This window comes from Lineus longissimus, chromosome 17, assembly GCF_910592395.1.
Source record: "Lineus longissimus chromosome 17, tnLinLong1.2, whole genome shotgun sequence".
NCBI classification, from domain to species: Eukaryota; Metazoa; Nemertea; class Pilidiophora; order Heteronemertea; family Lineidae; genus Lineus; species Lineus longissimus.
This window is the reverse complement of record NC_088324.1, coordinates 13,160,988-13,178,503: the sequence shown is the minus strand read 5'-3', so window position 1 is coordinate 13,178,503 and position 17,516 is coordinate 13,160,988. Positions and strand designations below refer to the sequence as shown.

At 40.8% G+C, this 17,516-nt stretch overlaps 1 protein-coding gene across 5 annotated transcripts in view; it reads left to right on the top strand.

Moving 5' to 3' along the window:
• The first annotated feature begins 204 nt into the window (after positions 1–204).
• LOC135501793 (centrosome-associated protein 350-like) overlaps positions 205–17,516 on the top strand; it is a 45,996-nt gene continuing 28,684 nt past the window's right edge. For 2 of the 5 annotated variants that reach the window (XM_064794105.1, XM_064794102.1), the window contains exons 1-19: positions 205–315; positions 1,217–1,313; positions 1,600–1,662; positions 2,722–2,765; positions 3,241–3,354; positions 3,599–3,671; positions 8,921–9,574; positions 12,506–12,568; positions 12,938–13,108; positions 13,341–13,457; positions 13,643–13,888; positions 13,978–14,160; positions 14,319–14,417; positions 14,579–14,886; positions 15,013–15,152; positions 15,243–15,397; positions 15,584–15,736; positions 16,114–16,242; positions 17,366–17,506. In XM_064794105.1, coding sequence (XP_064650175.1) covers positions 1,217–1,313; positions 1,600–1,662; positions 2,722–2,765; positions 3,241–3,354; positions 3,599–3,671; positions 8,921–9,574; positions 12,506–12,568; positions 12,938–13,108; positions 13,341–13,457; positions 13,643–13,888; positions 13,978–14,160; positions 14,319–14,417; positions 14,579–14,886; positions 15,013–15,152; positions 15,243–15,397; positions 15,584–15,736; positions 16,114–16,242; positions 17,366–17,506 — 2,950 coding nt within the window. In that variant the 5' untranslated portion in view covers positions 205–315. Of the gene's footprint in view, positions 316–1,216; positions 1,314–1,599; positions 1,663–2,721; positions 2,766–3,240; positions 3,355–3,598; positions 3,672–6,310; positions 6,360–8,920; positions 9,575–12,505; positions 12,569–12,937; positions 13,109–13,340; positions 13,458–13,642; positions 13,889–13,977; positions 14,161–14,318; positions 14,418–14,578; positions 14,887–15,012; positions 15,153–15,242; positions 15,398–15,583; positions 15,737–16,113; positions 16,243–17,365; positions 17,507–17,516 lie in introns of those variants that run through there. The other 3 variants (XM_064794103.1, XM_064794106.1, XM_064794107.1) reach the window with 3 other exon arrangements.

The window sequence follows — 17,516 nt, the reverse complement described above, 5'->3', positions numbered from 1 at the left end:
TAAAGCTTCTGCCTCTGGTAAATCCCCCTTAACTTCTCTCAAAACAATAAAGGTACTTCAGAATATATGTCAAAACGTAATCTTCGCGAAACCTCTCTATTGTTTCCGAATTCGGAAATTTCCCGGACGGCAAGTTTGGGTTTTACCCCATAATGCACTGCGGTAAACAGCTCAGAAATGGCGGTCGGTAGCAAGCCGTTGAAAAAGTCGATTTTCTAGGAAAAAACCGCTAATACTTCACCATTGTGCTAAATATTTCAAAATTGATTGTAATGAATGCTGAGAATTTGATCTGAGAATATATATATAAAAAAGGTACGTTAGGCAATATCAATTGTCATTGCTGATTCCTATTTTCTCCAACTTTCTCATCATGCATGTTGATGTGTACAACATAGTGTGTACAAAATGTACAGTGTATCACACATGCTGGTTGTTGAGAATATATGTATGTGGCTTCATCAAAATTCAATCAATCACTGATGTATTGTAGTGTACTCTGACTGGCGTTTTTATGTGTTGTAGTTGTGTACTACATGGATTTTGCTGTTTAGATGGTGTTGGTGGTCCTACCCCTACAAAAGTACAATAGACGAATATTATTAATATTAGCCTAGGCCTATATATATAGCCTACAACACAAAGTCAATAGACTCACAAGACTGATCGTAAAACAGTTTCCACACGAAAATTTAGATTTATTTTTCCAGCTTGGCCGTGATTAATTTAAAGGTATAATTGACTGTTGGCATCAGTGTTTGTACACATATTGATAAGACAAAGTAACTGTACTGGTGTACTCTGGGACAACTGTGCTACCAAGCTCCAGGTCCAAATCATCCATTCCCTCAAATGCAATGAAAAATGTCTATTCATGCAGAAACCGCAATTGTTTTCAAATCTCTGGTAAACTAAAGCTGTGTTATTGTTGTAAATGTGCCATTGTGGGCCTAGGAAGTGGACATCATGGAAACCATTCAATCGAAGCTAAAAAGCTGAGGGCTGCTGCCCAGTTTTTAACTAAGCTTCTTATATGTTATTGTTAACAGCCTTTTATGTATGACCACAAGTGAGATGGTTTTTTTGTGGGCCAATGCTCCTTTTGTTCTACTGTTATTGTGTTAAAACAGGTGTGCCATCAAGAGTGTCAAAAGGAAACCAAAGATGTGGAAGGACAAATGTGCAATCATCATCATATCAATACTTTTCTTTACAGATGTCTAATTTCCGAGGTCGCCGGGTCACGGAACCCACCCCTGTCATAAGAGCACCGCCCAACACAGATTTCTACCATGATACTAGCACGCTTTCTGGTAAGTATTTCAAAGTGAGAGCCTAGAGTTTGGCGAATTCCTTTGCTGTCTTGGTACTCATTGATTAGAATAAATGTTTCCATGCGTTATTTGGGGCAATGAATGACACTTATAAATTTTTTTTTAAGTTTTGAGAATTTGGGAGTCAAAGACTTTGATGAACAAATCGAATATCAGTCATGGAGTCATGGAAAAAATTCTTTCAGAGTAAATATTAAAAGCAATGAGGTAGTAATCGGTGTCAAGGCAAGAGCATCATTTGAACTATTTTGTCCCTGTTTTCTAGTCCACACCAGGAGGCACCACCACCTCCCACGATCTTATTACGATCGTAACAGGAGGTTGGATTGTAAGTTGAATGAAAGTAAGTAGGCAGGGCTAGGTTCCAGATAAGTGAATGCTTTATTGATTTACACCCCTTCACTTCACTTACAAGACGAGAAAGAATGCAGATTTCACCGAGTTGGATTGATTGAAGGAATCCAATATAGTAAAACCTGTTTTGATCAGACTCGCATCAACCGGATATTTGATTCAGCTGACTGGTAAGTTCCATGTCTATTGATGATGCGGATTTTGTTTTGGACAAAATGTTTGTCCAGTTAAGCCAGATCTAGGCAGGTTTTACGGAACTTTCAATTTTAGAGAGTGCATGTCTTGTTGGGTGCATCTTCCATTGAATCACAAGAAAGTCTTTCTTTCAAGTTCACATCACTTCTTTTCTGTTTTCTGAACTCACTTTCTCAAGATTCAGGCTTGCCAACTCGGGTAGTAAATGAGCAATCATACGGATAATATGGAGTGTCTTTGTCTAAGTTGTGGGACCTAGCCCTGATGTTAATGTTTGTGAATGTGTAAATCATCACTTCGGCAAAAGGTTTGGCATTCTAAATCTGGTTTTTCAACTGGCATGAACTTTGATTTGTTATAAAAACAGTGAAGCTAATATTTTGATTTGCTTCACTCATTTCTGATCCATTTTAATTTGCAGTGGCTTGCACAGTCTGCATGAGTTCAGAAAAAGGCTTGGTCTGTTTTAAAATCTACTGTATAGCAGTTCATCATGCAAGCATGTTGGAGTATGTCAGGGATGGGTTGGATTGCATTTTGGCATTTAATTTTATCACATCTTTTGTAGTATACTATACCGTGGAATGCAAACAATGTGGTATAATCAAGTATCGAATAATATAGTTTATAAACATGTATCATCCTTTGTAAATATACTCAAACAGAACTGAACTGTAGAGTTATGAATGAAAGGTTCAGACTTGTCACACGGAAATTTATGTTTAAAATGAAATAAACACTGTCAGGAAATTTGAAACCTCATAACTATCTTTTAAAGGGACCTTCCTGACTCGCTGACACTGACAGCAGTCTGATGAATGTATTCTCTGAATTCCAGGTTTGGCACAAGCGTGGGACTCCATGGGAAAAGCAAAGAGTGTTGTAAGTAGTTCAACAGAATCGTCTGTCAGGATACCTACATGTAGGTTGAGGTCTTGGGGCCAACTATTCTGATGAGGCCTCAGTTCTCAAAAAACAAAAGGAATAATTGTGGTTTTGAAGATGTGCTTTAACATTTGTGTGTCGCTGGTCAAGTTTCTGGACCTATTTGAGTATTTGTGACCCGCTCTACCAAAACTAGGCGCGTGTCGCATGTGAACTTGACAGGTTGATACGGACTTGTTGTTCATTTCCCTATTGTAGACCTTTTGTGAAATGTGACCAAATCAGTTTGTAATAGATTTCACAAAAGGTCTACAATAGGGAAATGAACAACAAGTCCGTATCAACCTGTCGAGTTCAGATGCGACAAGCGCCTAGTTTTGGTAGAGCGAGTCACATTTGTGCTTTGATATTGCCAGTTTGAATGCAAGTTCGTTTGTCTCTATTGTGTATGTGCTACCATTTGCCGTTGCAGCTGCGTCGCGTTGAACACCGCCTTGAAGATGCCCGCCGTCCATCGCCCACCAGCTTTGAAGAGCGGGAGAAAGAAACCTGCATCTCCATGGATGAAAAGTCCACCAAAGTGAAGGTGAGTGGTGTGATGAGTGTAATGGCCATCTTGAAAGCAGACCTAACGCTCAAATAAACCGAACTCGACGATCGCCCCTGACGTAGGAAAGCTCTTTTAACCCCCCAAAACCCATTTGAAATCCCCTACAGGAGCCGCACTTGACAAATAAACTCAATTAACAAATGCAGTGTTACTACTACTTTTGATTTGAAAACTAGTGAAAAGGTGAATTTTTGTAATGTTCTTTCCATTGATATTTCAGAATGAAAACTCGTTCAACAAGAGCCATCCTCGCCACAAAGACAAGCAGAGTCTTCGGAAAATCAGTCGCTTGGGTAAGTGAACAAATTTACAGTCCAGATTCTTGTTCTCATCATCTCACCCAGGTGTCACTGCTATGCATTGAGACCCCCTGGTGACCTGCACACAAATATGACATACCAACTCAATATTGCACTGGGATTATCTTGAGTGTGAAAATTTCAAATTTTCTCTGATTTCTACCTCTATTTGGGGTAATTCTTTGACTTTCTCACAGATATGTGGTACGTAATTTACGCACTTTCGTACTCCAGTTATATTTTTGCCGGTTGAATCTTTTTGGGTTCTTTGCACATGGTTCAAATGAGTAGGCCTGATATGAGACTTGCCATGGTCATGGTGTGTATGTTAGGTGATTCATAGTGAATATAACATAGTGAGGCCTAGTATTACAATGTTGTTTCTTGTGAAATCTGCTAGAGAAACATAAAGATTTCATTTAAGTGGTTTCATGTCCTTGGTTTGATTTTCGATTTTTCTGACTTTTTTACGATCCTGGTCCTTTTTCTAAATGGGCAAGTGGTTTTTAGTATTGGACGTTGACATCACCGAACATAAAAGACATTCCAGGACATGGTGTTATTCTCGCTTTATGGCCATGAAAAGGTGTTTATTCGCATTGGCCGAAGAGATCTAAAAAATTGGCATTCAGCGTTTAAATAAAGGCCTGTTGCAGTATATTTGCACCAATATTCGCATTTGTTGCATTATCTTTTTGACAAACATGTTTACTCTTGCAGCTAAGACGTGTTGTATGTGTGAGATCTTTTGGACTTCCAAGTCTACTGCACAGTTACATGCAGTTAAATGATTTTGTACCGGTATGACGGACATATCACATCTGTGTAATATTGTCGGTAGAAGAGAAACACCTGGACCTGAAAGTTACACTCTTGCATCTAATTGCTTTGGTTGCTGTCTCATTCAGTTTGTCTGTGTTCTGTGGCAATACCACATGTATGTGATGGTCTATCAGTTTGTAACTTTACTTCTCCCTAGATCAAGCCAAAAAGTCAATCGAGGGGAAGCTATACCTCAAGCTGATGATCTCGTCAAATACAGGCCCACGGAACACACGATTTGGTATACATTGAGAACATGGGCTTTTAAAATCGTTTTAAATCCATCATAAACTGCTGGGCCAGATTAACGTCAGACTGAATAAGAAATCTTTTAAAAATCACATGCCTGGCGCATGTACTTGTGCAAACAGCTCATGTAAATATGGGGGCTGTTGAATAGGCATAATAAGCCGGGTGAGACTGAGGGAGTTGCCCTATATCATATTCAAATGTTTACTGTTTTGTGGTTTGGTGTTTGATAATCTTATAAAACACACTGTTATGCTGTTCACTAACATTTCACTTTAAATGAATGGAATCGAACACATTTGCTTATGAAGATTTTCAGTTCAGTTGTCAATGGTGTCATCAACCCTAGATCGATCCGCCCTACATTCATGCCCTTGAATAGTGCATGTTGTAGTAACATTTCAATATCAACACTGTCATTAGTTCTGTGTTTCTGCGAGTTTTGAAATAAAGGGGAGTACATGTACAAGAATGTTTTTTCAAATATTTTGTTCTTGAACAGGTAAAGAAACTCCCAGCCATGTAATTTCAGCTTCCAGACTTGGCCTGAGACCACTGTGATGTGACCCTGCCCTTGGTCTCCTGTACAAAAATCCTACATCAGGACAAATTTGGATTACCCCTAGAAATTTTGGTCAAAGTGGGAAAATATTTCACGTTGTATGAACGCTAATTTACTCACTAATGTTATCTAAATATTGTTGCGCTGACCCATTGTGGATAAAAAGGCATAATTTGCAAAAAGCTTATGGTGATGATGCAAGAAATGGTAACAGAATGAAATGTCCGCGTTGACAGTAAGTTGAGTGTTTTATACCCCATGGGTAACTTGTTTCAGAGACTAATTGACTGGTTAATGTTAAGCCGACTGACTAAACAGGCCTTTTGAAATGTCGCTGAAATTCAATGCGTAGTAATGTAGAACAAGGTGAAAAACACTTGTGCCCAAGTCAGGTGAATGTGGGAGATTTTGATGACAAATGCAATGAAGCCTCCCTATTGTGGACACCCTTCTCTATATAACTTGACCTCTGTAATCAGGACACCTCCCTGCTACGGACATCATTTTGTCAGTCCCGAGGGTGTCCTTCACTCCTTCACTCAATGGAGGAAGGCTTCAGAACAGACGACTTTGAATAGCAAGTCAATGCATACCACACCTTGCCTCCACAAAAACAAATTTGGTTGCCCCTTTTGTTGGATGTGACTTGGAACTTCTTGTCCACAGGGTAATTGAGATCAGGCCAGTACACAAGTCGGATATCATACTTGAAAAAGCTAATTGCTTCCCTTATTGATCGAAAGTAGTTTCTGAATGGGTGTTTTGTTGACATAAGATCGAGATATTGACATGCACAAAATGTGCCCCAGAAAACTTGGCTCATCATTATCTTGTCTTATCATGTGCAGTCATGCATCGGTGTTGATAATATGTATTTTGATGTATGTTGTTTACCCTTTATGTGCTGATATCGTGTTTTGAGCGAAGAGGTTGAACTAGAGTTTGAATCTTGGTTCCAATGGAAAAAACAAGTGCACATTCTGAGGATTAATTGGAGCTTTTTTGTTAGAAAGAGCGTCCAGATCCAGATTCTGAGGATTATCAGTACTGTAAGTGTAAACCCTGACAGACTTAAGAAACTAAGTTTGCAAATTCCAACTACGGGTATGTCAAGAACTGCCTTACTGATTTAGTTTCTTACTTCTGCTTCGACCTCCATTTCTTACCATAAACTCGGTGGAAGTCTATCGTCAGCAGGTTTTGTCATGTTCAGTTTGTCTTTTGTCACCTTTGACAATTGTGATATTTATCATAGGATCACAGTGCAGTCATTCAGCCCTGCAGGATATTTTCATTGTCTTCAGTAGTCTTCATGGTCATAGTCTAATTCTCAGTAAACAAAGATGTCCAGTTCTGAATAATGGATTGTGTGAATAATTCTTGTATATAATGCACTTCCATGTGGTAGGAGCAGGCCCCAGACAGCTGTAAATTTCGATATGAATCAAAGGGAAAGCTCTCAGATCTGAGCCAGACCCAGACACACTGTGGAAGATAAGAAGAAAGAACAATTTTACTGTGGTGTCTGGAGAAAGTGAAGTGTTGGATTCTGTTTGAGGTCTAGTCTTGCCCAGGGCAGCTGTGGCTGTTTAGCTTGAATACTTCTTTTCATTGTTGATGTACCTGGTTCCTGAAACCTTTCGTACACATTGAAAGTCCTTTGTGTGACTTTGACAAAAGATCTTGCTAGGTATTATTCGGCTAAAAGACTAAAATTGTTATGTAGCAATAAGCTTATTTGTCCTGGTTAGCTCAGTGAGCATGTGTGAAAGATCTACATGTGCATGCATGCTCTCTCCAAATACTGTCATCACTATTTTTAGTCAAAGGCCTAGGACTGTGTGGTCAGGTGCAAGATTAGCGTCTGATATCACACTACCACTACCAGTAGAATTGTCATAAAATGGACTTGATTCTGTCAGTAATGGTAGGCCATTTCAGATTTCTGATGCATGCATTCTTGACTTCCATCAAAGCCTCCATTTCATCTTGTGCTTTGCTGCCTATATCCTTTAAAATTCTCACTTCATTCACTGAAAGTGTTAAAAATCAATTGGCATTGCTATAACCTTCAGAACATTAGTAGAAATTGATGTCTACCTATATAGTCTCACAAAGGAAATAGGTTTAGGTGGACCCAGGGCGGGGAGATCTATATATCGTGCTTTTGGAATCGATAGGCCTCCCTGTCACATAAGAAGTATGCATTTGATAATATAAAAGCATATTTGGACATAGTATGTGTGGACTATTTGTGGCAGAAGGCCAGAGTTCGTTGGCAAATAGTTCGGGAGACAATATTTGGACAATAAGTGCCTACTGATCATTGTGTACTCACGCCAGGACTGTCAGCTTGCTTTGTCGGTGCAGGCCGTCAACCCATGCCGTATTCCCGCGTAAATTTTACTGCCAAAGGTTGGTGTCATTCTAAGTATGTCATAATCAATGATGCATTGGTGTAAATTGTCAATATGAAATGTATTGAGAATCCTGCATGATTGAGCTTCATATGGACGAGAAGTCTGTCTCGAATTAAGAACGTTTGAATCACCTGTGCTATGTACACGGCACATTATAGTTGCGCGTACACCACGAAATATTGGTGGACCAATTGCACGTTCACCACCACATTGCCACGACAAATTTGTTCGGCAATCCATTGCCGGTACAAATTGCCGGGCGAATTGATGGTCCAAATTCGCCCGACTTGTTAAAAGCTCGGCTTTGTCGTGGTGTACGCGCTAATGGATCGGCAATTAGCTAGTTAGATGGTTCGGCGACAGGCGGCGCTTTCTGCTTATTGTTTGCGCGCCATCTGTTGCCGGATTTTATAACTAGCTGCAGCGCTGGTGTACGCGCTTGGTGGATTTTCGATGGTGCGGCATTGGTTCGCGAACCAAGATTGGTGGTCCATTTTCAGGTGGTGTACGTGCGGCTATCATGTACTTTTACAGTTTAAGACATGAATAGAACTTCAAATAATTGAGCGATATGGCATGCTCTCTCAAAGTTTTGCTCCCAGTAAATAAATGGATAATGAGCTCTCTGGCTATGATAGCAATGTTGTTGACAGACACCATACCTTTTTCAAGGGTATTTCACTCTTACTCTTCATTATATGAAATGGGTATCCTGTCAAAACTTGAATGAAAAGTCGCTTTGGCCAACACAGGGTGACATATTTTATATCATTGGCATTATGCCCGCCAACTATAGCACATTAGAATTATAATACGAGGAATATTTATCCTTTCAATGTATGATTTGGAAATGGTCATAGGTCCCGGTAAATTGGCACTGGTGCTTGGTCTGTGGTGAGATTTTGAGGAGGGTTTATTCGGTCGCTGACTTATAATACACGACCAGTCAAAGTAAGTTCTGTGTATTCCATTTCACGAAAATATACTGCATGAAAAAAAGCCTAAAATGTCTGAAAATGGTGTCAATATTTCGCCTCAAATGTCTAGCTCTTTATCCCGGCAGTGTGAATATTTTTAGATAATTTTGAATTTGAAGTTTCAGATGAAATAAGTGTAAAATCTCCAAAATTCAGGGTGCCATTTTCTCGTGAAATCTAATCTAATGTCTTGTTTAATTCCTATCTTTTCAGATGATAAATTCAAAGATGACTACATCTACACCAGATCCCGCAGTCCGCTCGCTTCACTCAACTACGATCGTCACTTTGTCCGAAATGAATCTCGTACCCTTACTCCCACAATGCACCTTAATGACGATCATAACAGATCCATTACACCACCAAAACATGTCAACTTCATCGAGAAGCCAGAATTTCATGAAATCGAATCGAGGACACGATCGTATTTAGATCAAAATTCAAATATGTCCGGAAAACGATACGGGCATGGCTCCGGGTTTGATAAGACTTACGAAACGGAGCCTTATGGTGCTTACGCTGCTGATGACTCCATCGCCGACACCCCAGTGGGCGCAGCGCGTGAACCTGAGATTAACTTTCTCAACGATAATTTGCATTTAAATACAAATCGAGATTTTGATTTAGGATTAGAGCCTGGGTCAAGGGGGCTCGATCGTGATGACTTTCCAAAGCTCGGGTCATACAATGCTGCCAGTTTGTTGCGCGGCTCAGAGCGCAGGACTAAGACACCGTCTCCGTATATGCTCGAGGGCGGTGCATTTGATCATTATGGATGTGCGTACACGGGGAGTATGGATGACATGGATATCGTCGCTCCGGGGCGGAGGATAAAGAAGGGCATTAAGGATTTAGGCAAGGACTCAGGTTAGTATGATTAGGGGAAGCACACATGGAACTGGTTTTGAACAAATCCGGTGGAATTCAAGTGTTTTGCTTATAGAGACTGAGAAACCAGTCTGGCACTTTGATCTCCCTCAGACAGATTGAGGGTGTTCATAAAAAGTTAAAGTGAACACCTGAATAGAGGGTGTGAAAAGTCTTTTTTGAATTTTCAAACCTCATGAAATAGCGAGACTCGTAAATTACCCGGTTTATTTTGAAAATCACAATGGCCATTGGCAATGTTCCAGCTGAACTTGTGATCTCTCACTCCCAGGTTGGACTATCAAGATCATTCTTTTAAAAAGTTAGCTAAAATATTGATCAGTGCAGAGTGCCAAAACTAAAAGTTGTTTAAACTTTTTAAAATAAAGCTTTTGAAATTTTGAGTGTCTCGAAAAACATGATCAAGGTCGCTTGGGCGTCCAAAGGTGTATCTGGCAGAATGCCCAGCAGGCATCTTTTCATTCAAGTCATCATGTATGGCGATATCAATCACTAGGCCTATGTTAGCTAAGGCTATGTGCCTTACTTACCTTGGCCAAATATCCAGCGGCTTATCTATCTACCACATACCAAATTTATACCCAAACAATTCACTTTTCATCGTGTCTTCTTTAGAATGTTTGAGATTGCCATCATACGCTATTCATCCGCGTTTATTTATCAATTGCATTGAATTGATTGATTGTCCATGGTAAAATTGCTCCCATTCATTATCACCAGAGAGGGCAGTGGCCTATTGTAATAAATCCCGGTATAACGGTAGAGTTGTCCTCCAGAGGAGCGGAACCCCTATTAAAGGACACCTTGGAACTCTTGTCTCACATGTACATACTGCAAGTGCAACAACCTGAGCTAAACGTAAGGTCAGTGAATCCAACAGCATCTTTCGCATCACTTGTTACCATGGGTAAGTCGCTTGACTACAATTGTCACGACTTCGGAAAGAGATGTGAAGTCGGATTCATTGTGCCTGGTCCCTATGCGTGGGGCTTGCAAAAGACCATATTGAAGAGAGAGTACCTGGTGTGAGATCCATGTATTTCTTTCCGCTCTTCAAAGATGGGTCAGATCATCGTCATCATGTGCTGTGTCTCAATACTAATTGATCTTCGCCATAGGCAAATGAACCGACTGACACCTGGCCATAAATATCTTGCTAACTGTGAGAAAAAAAGGGGATTGCTCTTAATCTTTTCAGTCCGAACAGTCCATCTTATCGAGGTTCAAGCTAAACATTTCGTTTGGTCCGATCGCAAGCAAATAATCAGAGTCGCCACAATGAAAACGGAAAATTATCATTCCTGTCTATTTTAGGCCTTGTTTTTGATGTACTGCCCATAGGGGTGTATAAACCTTAGCCAATTAATAGGTTCATATCATAGGTCTTTCTTTGGCCTTTTATGCCTTGAGATGTCCGTTATAAACTTAAGTTTCCAAAATGCACATTCATGAAAAGGCCTCTTTGCTCTTTAAATCATCGATTTATTCAAAATGTCTTGTGTATATTTTCTCTGTACATAAAATTGTCCATGGGCCCAGGCAGACCTGTTGTGTGTGCATGGTATTCAAAATGTCATGCTCACGATTAGCTCTGAAGAAGTGGGTATACAAGATGTGAAATATTACCCTGAAACATTTAGTTTGACATAGATTATCGCTATTTCTAAATCATGTCATGGGACCCCAAAATATCCAAATCATAGCGAAGTGGTTAAAAACCCTCTAATAATGTGGTCTAACTATCTTATGAGTATGTTGTCTAATAATTTTTTAGTGAACACTTGAAATCTGCATGGATCATTCAAAAACTTGGCTGTCTTTGAAACACTATCTGACAGTTCTAGGCTTTTAACATGAAACAACTGAAATAGCTTCGACTTTATCACTAACGAAACCTCCAATAACTGAAAGAAGATTTAAAATCTCAAGTGCACACATTAGTTTTATGATTAGGACGCATTATCTCACTGTCTAGGATTGATTGAATGACTTTTGATTGAGTAATGTCAAGTACTTTTTCCGAAATACTCTGAAGGTTGTAAAGACCTGTCACAATGACATTGATGTGTGGACATTTAGTGCAGTGATAAGCACCTTTCTGACGATGTCAATTTTGAGGTATGGTGGCTGGTTTTGCCTGGAGAGTCTGGAAAAAAAACCTATTGCGAGATAAAAAACCATCAAAACATAGCATTCAAAACTTCACTGTTCCCAAGTTTTCTCGGTCATTGAGTGTCCCTTGCCTTTGACTCTTTAAGAACTCACCTGGCTGTTTATCTGATTTTTCTTTTTTTGGGGGTGGGGGGGGGGGGATGGTTGAAGGCCTTCAGCATAGTCTCAGTAAAATGTTTTGTATTCGTGCCAGCCTATCTCACCAGAGATCAAGTACCGGGTATGTGAAAAGTGAAATATCTTGATAGAAAACAGAGGCCTTCGATAACGTACTATAGTCTGCTTTTTCACTCGTTTCACAGTTGGCTGAACAAATACTAAGCCTTTTCGATATGTTCTCAATCTCTAACGTGTTCAGTTGTATGAGCTTGCCCGAAGACTTGTCCAATAGATTTTCAAATTGTATTGCGTTTGGTGCGTGGGTTGAATAAACAGTTGTGTATTTGGACACATAGTACGTGGTGGCTTCAACTTTTGACTTTTGTGGTTGGGTTTTTTTTTCGGGGTGTAGGGTGCATTGTGTGGGTGCCCTCAGACTTGTGTAATCTAAACACTGTGGTTCAATCCTTGACACAGACATATCCCTCTTGACCTTGGGAAACTCACTTTGCTGCTATTGCCACATCAGCCTTTGAATGAGACCTAACACCTACATGTAGATATTGTGTTTTCCCTGTAAATATACCTATGCCAACCAAATGAGTAAATCCTTAATATTATTTCATAATATACTTTCAGATGGGCTGGCTCGGATCAAAGAACTCATAGACGAACAGCGAAGGAATATGTCATCACCTCAAGGTAAAATTTACTCTACTGCTTTAAACAACTTCAATAGGATGGACCAATATTTTTTTTTGGGATGTGCTGCAGCAAAGGGCCGAAATACCTGTCATGATGCAGTGCATTATTTCACTGCTGTGACTAAGACTGAGTCCAACTGAAAGGTAGGCCACTGTCAAAGTATGAAATTTTGAATACAATACCGATGACAAGTATTAAAGAACACTTGAAGCTGGCCCATTGGAGTATAGGCTCCTCAGTACTCTTAGATCAGGGCCTCAAGGCATTTCTTCACAAACTGCAAGTGTTCTCCTTGAGCATGTTGAGGTAGGAGAAATCTTCAGGGAATCCCATGATGTTTAAACAATAATTCCGAATTCGTTTCAGCAGAGCTAGAGAGTCACAAGGAGGAGGAGGAGGAGGCCGAGTTGTTGGCCAAGGTGCGTCACCAGGAGTCTGACGCCGTGATGCTGAATTCGTATGATGCCTGGGAGCAGCCAGCGGGGCAGCCACTGTCGAGGAAAATCGCAGCGGGGCCTCCAGCGCCGTCCTACAAAGGTAAGCAGATGATTGAACTCATGCTTCATCATTGGATTCGTTGGGTTGAGGCTCTTTGTGTTTGTGCCTCTGTCAAGTTTAGGTGCGAGTGTAATGGCCGCAGACCTGAATTGACCACAGGAACCATGAAGTCTCCAAGTTGAGATTCTCTGTAACATTGGCTGCTTAAGAGAAAAACTTTGGAATGCACCTGGGACGTCCATCTCTGTAGCATCTATCTTGATTGTTGCAGGGTTCAATGAAGTTGAGACGAAGATTCGCACACCTGAGGGACGCGTTGTGAAGGTGCCATCACATCGCCGAAAGACAAAGAAAGTTGACCGAGCCAAAGAGAAGCCCAAAACAAAAGGTTGGTTCTCTTTATCACTGAAGCATGAGATATCTTCCTGCAGTGGTTCTCTAGCTGGGGAAGCAGAATACTGCAGAAGGAGTTGCCGACTGGTTTCTGATGATATCGAACAGGAATTTAACAAAATGGAGAGCTGTATATGATTGAATTCTGCTGTAACTAAACTAGCATTGTTCTCTTTCCAGCTACTGAAAAGGAGCCCCCTTTGCCCCAAATAGCCCAAGCCATGTCCCCCCTCGATGACACCCCCATCAAGGAAAATCAACCCAAAAAATCTGCCCGGGTGCTAGCTACAAAGAAACCGTCAAAATTCGAACGAAAAGATATCATCACTACAAAGTCATGGCGTGAGGGGCAAAAACTAATTCGCCGGGAACTTGGACCACTGCCAAAACCCTCTGTTGGGAAGAAGAAGGATAATAAGTCAATGGGTAAGTGGAGAACGGATCCAACATACCGGTACTCTAGGCCACCAACTTTTGCGGTTTACAGTGATTGAAATTGTTTTTGTTTCTTTTAGATGATTCACAAGAGTTTGAAGAGCCAGTAGCGAAACCGTGGGATCGCGATGATAATGATGATGATAATGACAAACATGGTGCTGATGAAATACCCAAACAACCCGAGCCCAGGCCGATACTTTCAGAGCCAGGGCCGATACTTTCAGAGGAGGCGAAGGATGTACTGCATGACCTTGGTCTAGGTATGTTGCTCTTGAGTTTTAAGTTATAGAAATGGAATATGGAGTTAGTACAGTTATCACTACTGTACATGTATGTCAATGGTTCGTTCTGTATTTCAAACCATGCCTTATTGTAGTGTACTAGTGAGAGTACTGAGTCCTATATTATCATCTTTCAGGTTCTGATTCTGAACATTCTGACGACCCTCATGACCATGATGGTGCTGATAAGTCAAGGAGGAAACACACAATGAAGAGGAAGGCACCAACATCAGAAGGTAAGGCTGCATTGATTAGGCAACCTGGGGATTGTCTGTCTATCTGCAGGCCATTGGCAAAGTGTTCATAGTCAGGAAGAAACTATATGTAGATGCCTCTGGCTGTGATTCAGCTTCCTAAAAAGAGTTGTTGTTCATAGACTGTGCTCGATTCCTTTCAGTGCCATCTAAGAAAGAACCAATTGCAAAAGTACGCCACTACGACTCAGACGAGGTGCGACGCTACATCCAGAAACAACAAAACGAGCGTAAGAAACGACAAGAGGAAGAAAAGCGAGCCCAGAAAGAGGCTGAGGAAAATCGTCAGAAGCAACTGCAGGATTTGTACAAGCGAGCCCGATCAAAAACAACTAAAACGAAACCAAGAAACCGTCCTGGGAATGAGACACGACTTGATGAGACCTTCTCTAAGGGTCCAGCCCCTGAGCTTTCAAAACGCCATCCATTTCATGAAGATCGTCCGTCCATGGTGAGTAACACTCTCTTTAAAACTTTTTAGAGATTGAGCATGCATCAACTTGGACATTATGAGATATCATTCCTTTGAATAAATGCTCACAAAACACATTTCTTATCATGCTTGTGCTATTTCCAGGGGGTAAGTGGTTCAGATAAAGAGAACTTCGACTCAAAGAAGGTTGAAGCTGGTCAGCTGTGGAACAAAGATGAAGAAGATGACAGTGACACACTGACGGAGGAGAGTGATGGCGAGTTGACTCCCCGTGCTTCAGCTGGGTAAGTGGAAACTTTTCACGAGCAGAGTTACCTAGCGTTTATGGTGTTGCTGTTCTTTTGAGTAATTTTGCAATTTCTTTCGATTTCCAGGAAAGAAGGTCTTAAACCAGCTATTCCTGAATCTGAGCCTATGCAGCTTGAAGACCTCATGGATCGGTTCACCTCGTCCCAAGCTGCTGCTGCTGCCCCTGAACAACCTGCTGCTGATGCTGCTAAACCTCGTGATACTCAACAAAATACTCAAGGTACGGACTATTCTTTCTTTTGCATTATGCATAATGCATTTGTTGACCTACCTTAATGATTGAATGGGCTTCAGGCTCACATTACTCGATGGTCATTCATCTAATGCACTGTATATCTGTCTGTAGTTGTAGAACTCCACTTTTGAGTACAGCCATATTATAAAGTCATCGTCTGTGTCGTTTCAGAAATCCCATCAAACGACCTACCAACGTCTGCACCTGCCGTGACAACGAGCGCCCCCACCAGTACAGTCAACCAGAGACCCTTGACTGCTTTTGATTCTACTACTGCCCTGCCTGCCAGCTATTCTACAAGACCTTACTCCGCCCTGTATCCAGGTATGGAATCTCAAGATTAATTTGATGATTGAGGGGAACCATTGACATTGATGAATGCAGGTTAATTCTTATCAACTACCTATTTTGGTGGTATCTTTTACCTGGGTCTGTCTCGGTGTACCTCTCAACAAGTGTTACAATGGGAGTCGCCACAGTCCCTCTCTATGGTGCCAAGTTGCTGCTCGTACAGTGCTCACTTGAATTCGTAATGGAGACTACTGTGGGGCCTTGGTCTAGTTCTTGATTTGACTCCATGCTGCTTTGTGATTGTTCTCATATCTAGGTTTATTTGGTTGTCATATCATCTTTGATGTTCTTTCCTCGACCTAACTATCATGCTCATCTGATGAACTCTTTTCGATATTTCTCGGTTGCAGAAATTGGTCAGAACCGAACGAGAGCAGACCGCCTCCAAGCCCTGCATAACACTGCAGCCTCACTTCAGAATCGTCTAGATTCCGAGACCCACCGTCTCACAGCTGATGCAAACATCCTTCCACGTCGAAGTAAGTCCGATAGAAAACTTACCTTTATTACTTTATTGAAACTTCTAAAAAACTGATGATAAAATGTTTGTGTGTTGTTACTGATGACATTTCTTGGGCTAATCACTATCTTATCGCTCACTAACATTTAGCCTCTAATTCATAATCCTATATAGCTGTTACTTGTTCATGTCTATCTTAATCTTAACGTGTGAAACTTTGTCAAGAAAGACAAATTTGATGATGGATAAAAGAAAAACTTGTGGTCACAGTGGCCATTTCTCTTCCAACATAGGGTCAGCCTCCTTCACTCTAACATCACCCTTGCCGTCTGACTGCCCTATTGTTCTTATTGAAAACCGATTAACCCCAATGTGGTGATATTTGTGGTGTTTGAATGTTGTGTTCTGTCTCTCTCAGCCTATCTCGGATATCTAACACCGTATTCCCAAAGATATTACTCATATTATCGTGGTATGTATGGCATGAATTTTCACCCGATCACTGCCTGCATTCTATGATCACACTTCAACTCTTGTACAGTAACCCCTTTGTATAAACTTCACACAAAACTGCTTTCGTCTGTTGTCACACTTTGTGTCAAATTATGTCATTGCTGCAAATGCCATTCTATCACTTGCAAAATTTAAATAACGTCTGTCTTTTTGTTGACAGATTTCAATTTTCATTTTGTCTGAAAGGTGTTTGCTTGTTGACCATATCATTTTGAGTTGTCTGAAGAATTACATTCTGCACACATTAGGCCTAACTTTGTTTGAAGTCTAGAATGTCTGCATGCAACAAGTACAAACTTGCCTGATCAACCAAGTTGAAAAGTTGATGGGTCTTGTCCCTTTTTGACTCTGTGTTGAATACCACCAGAGAGAGGGGGTCTCGAAGTAGTGCTTCCTTGTGAGACTTGCGAGAATTTCATGTACATAAGCATAACTGCCTGACCTCATAGTCATATGCATGATTGCCTATTTCTTAAAAATGACCACAGATTTGTGGCACGTGCATGCATCATTGAAGTAGGAATTGTAGAGTTGTAGGCACAGTGGAAATAAAGTAAAAATAGACATTGATAACTAATCTTGGTAAAATGGGTGTTTGACTGAACAAGTGGTTTATTCATTCTCTCCAGGCCCTTTAGATCCGACGTTTGGTCCGTCCAGAGACGCTTGGGGTTATTCCCAGCCAGACGATAGTGTGCCATTTGTGAGCCGCCATGACAAGATAGCTGGGACTCATGATGACTACTCAGTGTTCAATAGAGATTTACCTGGTAAGAAGCA